The sequence below is a fragment of the Volvox carteri genome (genome assembly GCF_000143455.1).
Source record: "Volvox carteri f. nagariensis unplaced genomic scaffold VOLCAscaffold_43, whole genome shotgun sequence".
Lineage (NCBI taxonomy): Eukaryota > Viridiplantae > Chlorophyta > Chlorophyceae > Chlamydomonadales > Volvocaceae > Volvox > Volvox carteri.
Genome location: NW_003307586.1, coordinates 835,128 through 849,284, shown reverse-complemented (window position 1 = coordinate 849,284; position 14,157 = coordinate 835,128). Strand labels below are relative to the sequence as shown.

Genomic DNA, 14,157 nt, shown 5'->3' with positions numbered 1-14,157 from the left:
TCACTGCGGCGACGGTGCGGCAAACCGCAGCTCCTTCTCAAGGAAGGCGAATGATGCTGAACCGTCGCCGTCTTGCAGCACCTCCGGTACAGGTATGCCACCATACAAGTCCTGCGCGATAATTGATACAGGCATGTGGAGTGCCGTATACAGGCGCGATCTACAGTGAACTGCAATCCCCACTGGCAAAGACCCCCCCCAAGCACCCTCAGCGATGCGTCGAAAGTGGCCCAGGCCATGGATGGCCCAACGCACCTTGTCGTCCATATTCGCTAGCAGCTCCGCCGCCTGGAAGGGTAGACTGGAGTCGTCATCCAGCAGGAACGAGTGGCTCGCGGTGCTGTTGGACTCCACCATGGCCTGCTTCATGCGGCTCAGCACCTCGGGGGAAACCTGGGTGATTAGGACGGGCAAGAGAAGGGCATCCTTTAAGAGGAGCGGAGGTGGATACCAGCAGTGAAATCTCTCACAAATAACTCATGTAGCCTTTGGGTGTCTTTGGGCTCCCCTAAAGGGGAGACCTGAAAAAGAAGCCGACAGAAACAGTGCATATAAACCAACACGTGTGTCCCTACCCGTGGACAAAATAGTGCGCGTGGCCAGCATGACAGCGTGACTAGTTGCGTAAGAAAGGCGAGCGACGCACCGTCTCAGTGTTGTACTTATCGTCCCAGTACATCGTGGAGATGCGGTAGAGCTGCTGAATGGAGAGAACGGGGCAAAGATCCGACGTGATCTCCTCCAGGCTCTTCTTGGGCTTGTTGCCGATCACCAGGAAGGTCACCGCCTGCGGAGCGATGGGGATGCGCGCCAAACCAAAACCGCCACATATTGTGACATTGCGTATCAAATTGAGCCCAAGGTAAGGAACGTATTAGCTCAGCACTGAATGTCGTCCACGCGTCTGGCCGCGGAAATGCCAGGGGCCCTGCTATAGGAGGGTCACGTGCGGAACGCTAACCTACGTGACAGGGTTATTACCCGCGGATTTGGACCACAAAACTCGTATTCATGCAACAGACGCGTGTCCATTCGCCAGCCCCCATGCACGCCGTTACCTGGCGGAGATATTTCAGTTCCTCCCACGAATCTGCGATGTAGTCTGCGCCTGCGCCGTTGATCCAGTGCGCCACCTGTTCCAGCCCCGTCTTGACATACTCGCCGTTGCTGAAGGAGCAGCACTCGCGCCGCAGCAACAGCTGGTTGAACAACTGCACGTTGACGAAGCGGAAGAGCTGCTTGAAAAGCGCCTGCGCAAAACGCAATGGAAAGGAGTCAGGTGGAAAAGCCATATCACGGAAACTGCGTGCAGCCATACAGTTATAGCTAGAAGCTTCGCATGTTCTAACCAACCTTACGGACTGAAAAATCGCTTTGAAGATTGAAACGTTTTTTTTCATTTTTTGCCTGTCCCCCCTTCGTGGTTCGCTCACCTGAACAAGGACCTTGGGCACGTAGTTTGCCTTGACCAGGCTCAGCAGATTGTCCAGAACGTGCAGGATGTCCGTCCAGGACTTGTGCGAAGCGGCTTGCTGCGCTGAGCCACCACCTGCAGTCGCACCAGGCGGAATGGAACGCACGCAAGGTTGTCCAAAAAAATCCACATCTCCTAGGTATTTAAACAACGGGTGCATCACACGAACTAACGCTTCAACACTATGCGGCTTGTTCCACTCGATAAACACTTAAGGCGGGTGTGGCTGGCAGAGGTTAAGGCCTGACTTCTGCTCCCGGAGTGTCCGAGTTCAAATCCGCCTGCCAACCCCTCGGTGTGTGAGGGGTGTTGAATTGGGAGGTGGCCCCCCATCTTGTGGACGGTGTAGGACGTGATTATATCAACTTGCGAGCTGACCAGGAACCGTTGGTCTGCGCCGTTGATCCGCTAGATTTGGTTGGATGCTGATGGTGAGTTGCGGAACCCAACGAATACATTCTGAAGTCGGATGGGGTGAATGGATTAGGGTGCCCCTCTCGCAGGGGAGAGCAGGGAACTGCCTCGGGAAAGGGGGCCGCTGGTGAAGCTATACCACCCTGTAACAACATACATACGTAACGAGGGTCAGATTAGCTTCCCTGCGGCTGTTGCCATGACCAAGTCGAAACGTTGACCCGCCATTGGATCAGTACACACAGTCTTTATCTGCATGTTCGTACCTCCGGCCCTGTCGCCTCCACTGGGTGCTGAGGCCCCCGGGCGGGCCACAGAGCGGCCAGACGCCTTAGGAGTGTGGATGCAGTTGTTGAGCATTGGCGAAATCTCCTTGCGCACATTGTCGCGGATCATGGGAAAGATCTTCTGCACAAACGCGTCCAGCTGCTGTTTGAACAACAGGGCTGGGTACTTGGCCTCGACCTGCTTGAAGCCGCCTGAATTTACGCCAGCAAAATGCAGAAGAGCAAGATGAAATTTAGGGTGTTAGCGCAGCAAAAAACAGGATCGTTCCTATGCCATGCCATAAGCAATGAGTGTCACGATTGCCGCAAAAGGGGATTGCAGCAAACGAAGTTACCCAGCCTAAATGCGTTGCGCCAAGACTGGTAACGGTGCTCCCCACTTACCCACGCCGCCGCCATGTATTGACGCTTCCGTGTGTGACAGAGAGCCTGGCGATGCGCCGCTGCGGCTGCCAAACATCGCGCCTAGCACGGAGCGCGTCGCGGCGCCTACACCGCCTGCCGCCACACCACCTCGCGCCTTATTCATGTTGCCGGAGGCGGGCTTAATGTTTTTGTTAAGCATATGCAGCAGCGTCACGGTGTTGGACAGCCAGTAGGCCAAGCAGTTGTTATCATCCTGGCCTCGCTCGACCTGCGTGCGCATGGGCGGAGGGGAAATCAGGCTGGTTAGGGCATGTACAGACTCCAGGTCGGCTCCTCAATCGCGAGGTAAAAAGGTCAGAATAAAGGCGTGCTGACAGAGCGACACCGGGGGAATTCCCAGCATTCGACAGATGAGTGCGTGGCCTTGCAATCCGTATCCTGCACTCCTGGCCTGCTAGAAGTCAAACTCCTGCAATTTTGATTCTGCCTTAGATCCGAAGTCAGCGCTGCAGGAAGGGCAAGGATCTAGAAGCATAACGTGTGCAGTTGATAGCGCTCACCTGCTGGCCAATGACACCCACAATGCGATCGAATATTGCCGTCCGGTCCGCCTGGAAGGCACGGGAGTGGAGGCAGTACCTGTATGCAGGAAGACAGGAAGGGTGTACAGGTATACAGGAAGACAGGACTGTGTAAAGGAAGGACCCTTTCAGAGAAGGCAACGCCTCGATCCACTGCTGCTACCCGCGACAGCGGCACAGCTAATGTTGCCCCGGGGCAGTTACCATCGGGCACCAAAACCCGTTAGCGACAGTTAAAACGCAGCTAAGCTCAAGTACGATTGTAACTTTTACCCGAGCTGTATTAAACACTAGCCTGTTCCGATTGGTCGGTAACGAAGTTTACTATCGCAAACTGCCTTTGCTACAAGCGATATGTGTCGTTCTCGGCTAGCTCGGCCCACGAGTACGAGTTAATCGCGCGCTCGCCATGACGCACTTGCTCTTGTACTGCAAACCCACGCAAGCCTGCAAATACCCTCCGGAATCACAGTGCATCCGATAAAAGTACCTAAAAACCCGTTCTTTTAGTCCTTACCTGAAGATGACGATGGCAGCCACGGGCCGCCCCCTGTGGAAGCCCATGCCCACTGTGCCGGTACCCTCTGGGTGTTGGCCACTGCTCGACGTGGGCAGCGGCGCTGTGAGGGCGGCCAACAACCGGTCTTCTTCTGCCTTGCGCTTCTCGGCCAGCATGGCCACCTGCTTCATCTGTGCCTCTCGCATGCGTCGGTCCGCCTCGCTCTCAGGGCCCGCACCGACACTGCCCTGGATGCTGCTGAGGACGGGTGACCTGTGGGTTCAGGCACAACAGCATCAAAAAGGGAAAGTCATTGCGGCACGCACATCACTTCAGTTGAATTGTGTATTGCTTGGTTCCCATACGGATGCATTGTGTCCGTTTGAAATAAACAAGTAGGACGAAAAAGCTGTGTAGGATAACGGCCTTAATCCAATATATCCGGACCGGGGACGCAAGAAACTGGCAACTTTACATACGCCGGTGTCTTTCCACAGGCTTTTCCATTATGCTTTCCATAGGCAAAACCTGTGTCCGAGCATGGCTCTAAACTTTAGGCGATTTGCAACAAGCGGGAGACACAATCGACCCGTGTTGCCTCTCAACAGCTGACCATACCGCATGTCGTCCTCGCCAACCATGACGCCTGCTCGTGGAGGCGTCCGCAGTGGCGTGTTTTCCTTCGCAAAAAGTCCGCTGATGTTGTCAGCCACATTGCGAGCGTACCCTGTATGCAACATGCAAGACGCACAAGAGCAGCAGAGACGTATTAACGTTTATTGCCTTGCCCACAGATGTTTAAAGCCTTCATGCACGCGCCAGCAGGAACAAACGGCATCGGCTCTATCCACGAAATGCGCACATCCACTTGCCCCATGCACCTGGGGCTGTTGCTTGAAGCTTTTGGAACATGTGCTGCATCGCGCTCGCTGCTGGGGCAACCGGGGTACCGGCAGGCGATGGCGAGGCTGCGCCGGCGGCTGGTGGCCCGACTGCCGACTGTAGCGTCTGTACAGCGACGGCCGCTGCGCTTGCAGCCGCCAGCTCCTTGTCTTTTGCCTGCAGAAATCCGACGTAATTATGGACAGCATGTTGAGCGGTTGGCCCAAATGGCAAAGAGTCAACGGCTTGCTACAGAGCATCGCCATAAACGGGCTACACGACCACCACACAGGCGGAAACACGCCCAAAACTCTCATGCTGCAAAGACTGCACAAGAGTCGTCGGTGTTCCTACTCGATGTGCACCACTCATACGACAAAGCGCAGCTTCAGTCACCAAACAAAATCTCTACTACTGGGATCTCCAGCCATCCCGTTGACAGGGTGAACATGCCTAGTGCGGCCAACATGCACCCGATTCGCCTGTACCTGTAAAGCCTCGGACAGCTTGCTCATCTCGTTTTCCAGCTCCAGCACCTGGCAAGGAAATCACAGTACAATTTAAGTAAAGAGCCGGTTAGCACTATAGCTGGCTGCCATACACATTATCTGTTCAAGAGCAAGCACAAGGGCCCAAGCACATGGGCATTCGGCTGGCAAGGGAAATTAGGGCATGGAAGCGGCATTGTTGCACGCCCCATCGCCGGGGCCTCCCCCTTGTTTGCGGTACTTCCTGTGGAGCGCTGCCGCCCAGGCCGCTTCACAGGGAGGCCTTCGGAGCATTGACGCAGAATCCATTAACTTGCGGCCTGCACTCACTGACATCCGCTCCCAACACTCGACGCCTCCCACCTGTGGCTGGCATGAGCCCGGAGCACACAAAATAATCCCATCCCCTGGCCGCAACGCACCCGCCCGCGGGCCTCGTCACGCTGTGCACAGGCATTCTGCAGCCGGGTGATGAGGTCGGACTTCATCTCGTGGAATTTCTTGTCGATCTGGCTTCGCTCGCTCATAAGCTGGCCGATGTAGTCCTGTGCCTTCTTCAGTGCGGTCGCCATCTCCTGTGCCTTGCGGTTGGCCATCTCCTCTGAAGCGGCAAGCCGCTCCTTCAAAGAAGCCATTTCCTGTGGGCATACCCCACAGGTTTCACAGAGAACGGATACGATGCAGACGTTATGGGTGGCAAGGACGCAGAAAAAATCCGGTATAGAAATGTAGATCACATACCTGGCTCCTGTAGACCTAAGCAGCAATGTAGTCGTGACATTTTCCGCACCTGCTGTAACCTGTCGTTGTCTTGCTGCGTAGCTGCCTGCTGCTGCTGGGCCTCCTCTAGCCGACTGAGACTGGCCACCTCCAGCTCCGCCTTCATTTCCTCCACGCGGCGTTCCAGCTCGGCACGGGCCGCCAGCTCCTCCTTTACCTGTTTTGGCATAATCACGAAGGACTCCAAAAGTAATCGAATGGGCGCGTGAAACAGCAGCAGGGGCAGACAGACGGAGCTAAACACTTTAACCTCATGCACGGCAAACAGCATATAGCGCCCAGCCCTTCCATGAGAAGCTTCATGACACGACCATTTTCGCAAGAGTGCAAATTCCATCTCCCTCGGCAGCTGGGTTCTCCTTTCTGACCTGTTGGCGCAGCTCATTGCGCTGTCCCTGCACCGTCTCCAGCATGGCCTGCAGCTCATGCACCTTCTGCTCCAGGGCTTTCTTGTCCTCCAATAGCTTCGTGCCCTCCCGGGCCTGCTGTCGCAGGGCGCGCAGCTCGCGGCGGGCAACCTGCGTAGGTGACGCAAAACCATTCGGCGGGCGCCATAGTGCTTAAGTGATCGCGCCTAACTCCAGTCAACGCTAGGTAAATAGCAATCGGTCTCAAAACACAGGATTATATAGGTCTTTGCCTCATAAGCCGATCTCGACACCTACACAACACGGAGTTGACCAGTGCCGAATCGATGGGAACATACCTTTACCCAAGTTTGAGTTCAGCACCCCGATTCATTAGTGAAGCACGCCGTAAGCATAACCCGCCAGTTTCATGACAGATGGCCGCAGACCACACATCAAAACATGGATACAGTTAAGCTTGCTTCCTCACTTACCTTGATCCTGAAGCCGCTCTGCACCGCAATAGCTGCCCGCCGTGCCTCCAGGAAGGCGCGGCGCGCCTTAAAGCCCCGCCAGTAGCGCTGGATAGTGACGGCTGCGCCCATGCGGCGCAGCTGCGCCAGGCGCTGGCGGGCGTTGCGACCACGGAACATGGACTGCACAGCCATGATAAGGCGTCGCTGCTCCAGGTAGGTGGAGCGAGCCTTGTAGCCGCGCCACATACGCTAAAGGACAGAGTGGGCGGAAAGGGTTCGTGGTAGGGGTTGCGCGCAACGTAAGTGGGAAAATCGCCAAAGGCCAGGCCTACGATGGACAGGGGCAAATGGCAGCATGCCACCTCACCTGAATCGTAAGTGCCGCCTTCTCACGCCGCAGCTGCGTTGTGAGCTTGCGGGCCGACCATGCACGCACAGCACACTGAATTCTGAGCACGGCAGAGCGCGCCGCAACGAAACGCCAGCGGGCCAGGGTACCACGGACGAAGCGCTGAATTGTGATCGCGGCACCGTTGAGCGTGTCCGTGCGCAGCTTGTCGAGCTGAGCCATCTGGCCGGCGCGCATGAACACCTGCGTTAAAACGAAACGCAATCCAAGGCGATTTGTATGGACACCAGTGCTGCTGAACGGCAATTGCATCTACACTGGTATCACCACACGCCCGCTCCACCTGGCATGCATGCAATCTCGCCTTCCTGGAAAGCGGCGTGTGCAGAGTGCACAGAGGCCCAAACTTCGGCAACTGGATGAGTCCAGCAAGAATGCCAATGTCTGCAATCAAAAGAATGGAGTCTTTTGCATACCTTGGTAAGACCCAGCTGGTAGCCTGTGACGCCCGCCTTCGCCAATATGGCCTTTGTGACCTCTTTGTCGTCTACATCCGTCTTGAGCAGGTCAGGCGCCAGCTGCCAAAAGTGGTCCACGAACTCGTCGTAAGGGCGCTTTGATGGAAATCCTGCACGTGTACGCAGGCACACCCAGGCGAAGCAGCAACCCATTATGGGCCCGCATTTGTCACGAAGCGTTGACGAAGATGTGAGTAGGGCCGCGACATCACGATAACACAAACCTGCAAAACAAAAGCTGGTACCGGTTTGCGATGAATGCACGGGCAATGCAACCAGCAAAACAAGTGAATAGCATGAGCCAATGACGGACGCAGTGTGCAGGCTTCTAGATGACCTGAACGGGACGCGGGCATGGGGATCACCATCTATGCTTCGACGGCACGACGTTATGATGCCACAACTGCATAGCACGAACGTCATGTCACGCCGTACGCACGTGTTTTGTTCGGTGCTACAGTCATGTGACGCGACAGTCATGAAACAACGAAGCGCCAGCTTACCAGCACAGCTAATGCGCACTGCCTCCATGACACCACCGCACTTGAGCTGGTGCAGGACATTCTTGTTCTCAAAAACACCCGGCTGCGAGATCATGGTACAATAGGGACAGATGCGCCACCGGAAGGGCATTACACGTCGACTGGCGAGAAGTGGAGGGCCGTGAAGCTGTCCAACAAGTAAGGCAGTCCCTAGGATGGTTGGGCCCAAGAGCGAATACCAGGACGCGCGCAACACAAGCTGGGTAACTCTTGTGGTAACGTGCATCTTTCCCCACTTGCAGGGTATCATCTAGTGCCGCCGATCTTGGCATCACATGCCTGTAGATAGGGTGATCCATGCCCGTACCTGCGCGCTTTCATTGGGCTTGATACAACGGATGTAGTGCGGCTCCATCGCATGCAGTTGAACCATCAGCTCCGCCAACTGCTTCTTGAATTGACTGCCGACCGAATTGAACTTGACGCCCTTGGCGCCGCCACGGCGCCCAGGTGGCGTTGGAGCCGCTGCAGCAGAGTCCCCAGCCGCGTCCGTGTCCGTGAACAGTGCCGCAATGAAAGGCTGATTGGAGCTGCACAGCAGCGCCTGGTGCTCAGGGACCACGAAGTCTTTGTTCTTCTCGATGAAGTTCGCGGTGTCATACTTCACGGGGCCGGCGTAGTGATCGATGATGAACTGGGTCATGGAGGTCTTTGGCTTGGAAAAGCGGCGTGACTCCTTGCATGTTGTAGCATTGTACAGTTTCTCTGCGAAGTCCTTGCCTTTAGCGTCCACGAATCTAACGTGCACGTGGGTTTCAAGGGCAACAAATCAACCAATAAAGCTTGCGTTAAGCCGCTTAGGTCGGGATGCGGACAGGGTCTTGTATTAAAGGCAAGATGATTAGGACGGGTGTAAACAAAGCGTTACAAAGCCAACCAGGGCCGCCCAGGAAATGTCGCACCTGCAGACCTCGTCTAGAAGGTCCAGAATGCCAATTCTGCCCTCAATCAGGTCAAGCACATCTTGGTTGTCCACGAACTGGATGTAGCTCCAGTCGATCTGCTCGCGCTCGTATTCCGCCTGCGTGGGCGCCAAGCGATGCAACGCTCAATCCGTCGGGGTAAAAAACGAGTGAAGTAGGCTTCCAGCTGCGCAATAGGGCCGCGGTCATTGCTTGCCACTGCTTCTAAGCCGCGAGGCTGCGAACACCTCCAGCGGATCAGTGAACTAGGATGCACGACGAAACTGTAAGCCATGGAAACACGGGATGTACTGGCAGACATGTTATAGTACAAATGAGAGTGAGAACCAGTGGCAAATCCCATAGAAATTTGGCACCCTGAACCCACCTGCTCCATCTTGAAGACGTGCTGGTTGAAGTGCTGCTGCAACTTCTCGTTAGCAAGGTTAATGCAGAACTGCTCGAAGTCGTTATACTGAAACTGCTCAAAACCGTAAATATCCAACACGCCCACACTAGCTGCGCAGCTCCTGAGCGCCATGGAAATTATCGCGGGTAGGCAAATCAGGACATATTACAAGCCAAAGAAAAGCGCCGTTGACGGGGGACAATCCCTTGAGTGTGACTAGGCCAGGATAAACAGGACAGGTGCGGGCCGCGTCACATATCCGATAACAGGCCGCTTATCTCTTCCCCAAGCCTTATCCTCAGCTCCCAAAACTACTAAACATCATTAAACTGCGCACGACATTCATATCATTGCATGGCCGTTATACGAGGCGTGAATGGCCTTGGTCACAGTAATTGCCCATTAAGTTGTGCTTAAATCCCAATAAAACGAAGCCCACTGCTACCCGTCTCACTTGTCTTCGCCAATGGCTGCGTTGATCATGCGCACCAGCCAGTCGAACATCTTGGCATAGACGATCTTTGCCAGCGAGTCGCGCGTCTCCGCGGCCGCGCGTGCGTCCAGCGGGCTGACAATGGGTCCCTCCGGCGTCTGGCGCACGCGTGTCGTCAGCGCCTTGCACAGGCCCTCCTTATCCACGCCCAGCAGCACGGCTGCGGATACCCAACCACCGACACATTAAACCCCCGGCGCGGTCACATTTCCGGGCAAACGGTACGGTGCCACACAAGCACGGCGTGACTGCTTCACCCGGGATGTGCAGAGCTGCTAAAGTGCAACCCTCCGATGAAGTTGACCCAACCCGTTGTCAAGGTATGACTGCTTAACTCAAGTCTCGACGTATCATGAAATGCAGAGTGCGTTTTTTACCAAGACAGCGGTATTACTAGGCCTGGACAAAGCGCGGAATATGCTCCAACCCGGCGTTGAAAGCTGCAGCAAATTGAACATGCAGATTGGCTAGTTTTCAGCTCGATAAGAAAGCACATAGCATAACAACGGCAGTAGTGTAGGGCCTGAAGGGCCTGGAGACGGATGGGGGGCAATACTTGGGGCAACGCTCAGTAGCACCGGTGATCATCAGGCCTTCGCGAGCAGAAGCCACGGAGGTGGCGTTGCTAGGCGGCTTCCGTGCTTACACCACTGGCAACCTTGAAGCCGTCTTATCGCCTGGCAGTGCAACGCAGGGCATCACCAGCCTTACCGGTCGACTCAAGGGCATCTTCCGTCGCGGGCGTCACCAACGAGCTGTCCTCCGGTCCAGGACTGTAGGAAAATCGGACACAAAATAAGCAATCCTAGGTGAAACAGGGCACATCCACCAGGATGACCTGTCGCACAAAAAGAGAGTGCAATGCAAAGATTGCACATTCCTTCCCGCTCTCTGTGGACTAAGGATAAAGCCACAGGACAATTTTCCCAAGAACCTGTCGCATTCATTCTCCATATAGTTCCCTACCCGGGGAACCCATCCTGCCGCCCCAGCATCGGGGCCCGCCGCTGCCGTGACAGCCCGCGTGGGCGGCGCAAAGTGTGACTTTTGGCACGCGGCCTTCGCTGGTTACTTATTTGACCAAAGCAGCGTCGAGCGTATGCAGAACCCAAATCGAGCAGCTATCGGATACAACTTCCCACTACATAAACCAATAGGTCCCGCAATGGCGCAGGGACCGCTTCGCGGCTGGAACGCACAAGTCAACACTCTACTCCTGTCTGGTACGAAAGAATGTTAGGCAAGCCGCGCTCCGCTCAGGAACCGAAAAATCTCGGCATACTTCAATCATGCATGATTCGCTGACATTCTCAAAGCATGTTCTGCGGTAGATCCTTGAATATGGCATGGTCGATCGCCATGATAGTCCATTTCGCGCTTCACCCTTCTGTCGCCTCTTAACATACTATAGGGCAACATGCCATGGAAAGCGCTGAACTACCTACACATACTCACTTGAAGTTGATGTTGCCCAGGTGCAGGATTGCGGCGACCGTGCGAAAAATGGCCTCGCGGTCCGCGGGGGGAATGCCCACTCGCTCCATGGCGTACACGGTGCGCTGCAGTACGTGTGCATGGAAGGCACAAGTGGTAGCATGCGACGTGAAAAAACGACTGAGTTTCATGGCAGCTGCCTATGCCTTGATTTAACATGTGCCGTGAAGTGTAATAGACCTCTCCTGATCTGAATGAGCATCCGGAAACATGGGACATGTTACGAGGAACCCGAAGGCAATGATACCTGACGGCCAGATCGCTAACCAATACGCTGGCATGCATATGTAGGCCCGCAATCCTCTGTAGGGACGGGCCTGAAGCCGATACCCAATTCACAGCAGCACAGCAGCGGTCGCAAGCGAAGGCCAGACTAGCCACTTGCCGATCCTGTTCCGACGCCTAACTGTTCCATCTTCATGCTTCCTCTCCGTGCGCTTTCGTGACCCCCAACTCTATATCGTTAAGCGGTGCATGGCTATAGTTGTGCAACCCAGAGCACCTTAAAATCTTCCGCGTTGTCCGTGCCCGGTAGCTGGAAGCAAGTGGACTGGTTGAGGTACCTGTACTCCTGCGCGCCCTTCAGGCGCAGCTGCGCCCGCTGCTCCGGGCTCGCACCGTCGCAGAGCTGCACAACAATAGGAGCAGTAAGCAATTGCAAGAGATTTCCGTTTTTGCAAATGCATTCGATAAGAGAAAGGGTGATACGAGTTGCAATTTACCAGGCCAGGCTGGGCGTTCTCCAAGGAGCGCATAGGCCTAGTGCAAGTCACCAGCGGCCGCTCGCGTCTGCCGGTAAGTCCAAAACGTTGGCACCAGCCGGCATGCCTCTAGCATGGAACAGCTCTAGCATGCGACCGGACCTGGTAGAAGATGTGGTAATTTCGCTCAGGGTTGTTGATCGCAACAACGCGTGAGCGCTCCAGCAGGTACGTCCTGATGGCCGCGCCGCTAATCACTCCTTTATCGTTGAAGTTAATCTCCACGTACTTGCCGAAGCGCGATGAGTTGTTGTTACGGGTGGTTTTGGCATTGCCAAACGCCTCCAGCAGCGGGTTGGACTCGAGGACCTATGTGGGCACGAAAATAGTCGCTTCGTAGGGAGTATCGGAGCGCTGTGTCCACAGCAAGAGGGCGTATTCGGCTTAAATCACTGACTGCGGGAGGTGTTTCCCATCAAAGCAAGTATCGACCACTGACTTAAGTAATTGCAGCCCAGGACGATGAGGAAACCCTTTCTTTCTTTCCCCTGGCCGTAATACCGTGCTTCTGCCAAATGCACTGCCCAATTCACAGACAAAACCGAACAGATGGCATGAGTAAAGCGTTTCCGATGAGCCTCCACAGGTGCCGGCCTAAGCTCTATGCAACCGCGGTACAATTTTCCCGCCCTCGCTCAACAGACTCGCATTTTTAGTGGCCGATCATGGAAACTATATGCGGTGCCAGTCCTACACATAACATGATGCCAACATGAAAGGCCACCGACACGCACCTGTTCCTCCACGCTGCCACCACTGCCAGTTCGCTCGCCCGAAGCTGAGTAACCGCCCATGTATGCTAGGTACTTCATGATTAGCTTACTGGTCTCCGTCTTGCCGGCACCAGATTCACCGCTCACCTTTCGCAGAGTTCCAGAGGGGGGGCACTCCATCGTTAGAACATCCAGCTGTTAGTCTGACATTGTGGCCACCCGACACGGTTGATCCCGCCGCGGTTATGACGGCCAGCGAGGCCCAAGCGGCAATTATTAAACCGTAGAAGCTTCTCCAACTGAAAGACTGCAACCGGTAGAGCTGGAACAATGGCTTAACCCTGGCTAAGCTAGTCAAATGTCGTCTGAAACAGGTATACCTGCCAAACATTCTGTGCTGAGCTTTGCCGGCCCAGGGTGTCTTTTAGCAGTCAAGCTCTTCCCATGACACCCCGCACGGCAATGCGCCGACAACATTGGGTGCTAATTTGTGAGACTCCGTACAAGCTGAAGTATGCTACTCCTGTAATCATGGCTGTGGGCCACCAACAGACACGGCCAAACCCTGTCCCTGGCCCATCCCCCAGTGTTAACTTCCCCTCACGCACCAGGATGCTCTGGCCCTTCATCTCCTTCCTCATCTGGCGATACGCGGCATCAGCAATTGCATAAACGTGTGGGGCATAGTCGCCAATCTCTACGCCCCTGTACTGATTCATCATGTGCTCGCCATACAGGTGAGGGAGGGACGTGAACGGGTTGATGGCAATCAGGATTGTCCCCGTATACGTGTAGATATCATCGTAAGCGTAGCGGGTGTTGAGGTTCCACAGCACCGCTGGCTCGTGCAGGTAAGACAGCCTTGTCATGTCCTGCGCGCGAACGCAACAGGCGTTTAACTCATGCGCAGCTAAGCAAATGCCAGGAATGCCGAGAAGCTTCTTACATCCACACCCCTATTGTTATGTGGATTTTGCAGCGGGGCATCTTCCGGCTTGCACTTGACCTCGACGCCAGTAGCCTCCGTTCGAACCAGCACATAATCCTCCTCAACCCTGACAACTTCACCCTTTATCCATGCTTCCTTTTCATCCCTGATCCACACCCGTGTGCCCACGGTGTGGATAATCGTAGCATCCATCCTTGGCGATAGCCACTCCTAGGGCTGTAGGTGAATGCCTACGAGGGGGCACAGCCCCCGGTCAGAAGTCCTATGCACTTCGCAAGCCGTACGTGTGTTGCAGCGCTCTGTGTCCAAGGAAAGATCGGAAACTGCGCTCCCTAAACAGAGGTCAGCGCTGATGTTTGAAGTCGTTGCGGCCTATTGCCGCGGCAATAGGTAGTAATTACAGACTGTGAAGGTGGAACTTTGGATGCCCAAA

General features: G+C 55.1%; 1 protein-coding gene across 1 annotated transcript; it reads right to left on the bottom strand.

Annotated features, from left to right (window-relative positions):
* Window positions 1-14,103, bottom strand: myoA (type XI myosin heavy chain MyoA; the record flags this gene model as incomplete). Its single annotated transcript, XM_002954450.1, has 30 exons — window positions 13,722-14,103; window positions 13,384-13,647; window positions 12,797-12,922; window positions 12,165-12,371; window positions 11,804-11,929; window positions 11,263-11,366; window positions 10,519-10,580; window positions 9,769-9,967; window positions 9,294-9,435; window positions 8,906-9,024; window positions 8,311-8,740; window positions 7,965-8,046; window positions 7,420-7,571; window positions 6,962-7,186; window positions 6,613-6,843; window positions 6,140-6,289; window positions 5,782-5,928; window positions 5,414-5,629; window positions 4,992-5,039; window positions 4,503-4,680; window positions 4,240-4,348; window positions 3,640-3,894; window positions 3,102-3,180; window positions 2,560-2,809; window positions 2,155-2,367; window positions 1,434-1,549; window positions 1,059-1,250; window positions 647-787; window positions 256-393; window positions 1-111 (listed from the first exon to the last, which is right to left on the bottom strand). Exons 1-30 carry the CDS (start codon window positions 13,914-13,916, stop codon window positions 1-3), a joined length of 5,007 nt encoding a protein of 1,668 aa, XP_002954496.1. The 5' UTR covers window positions 13,917-14,103.
* Window positions 14,104-14,157: the final 54 nt, after the last annotated feature.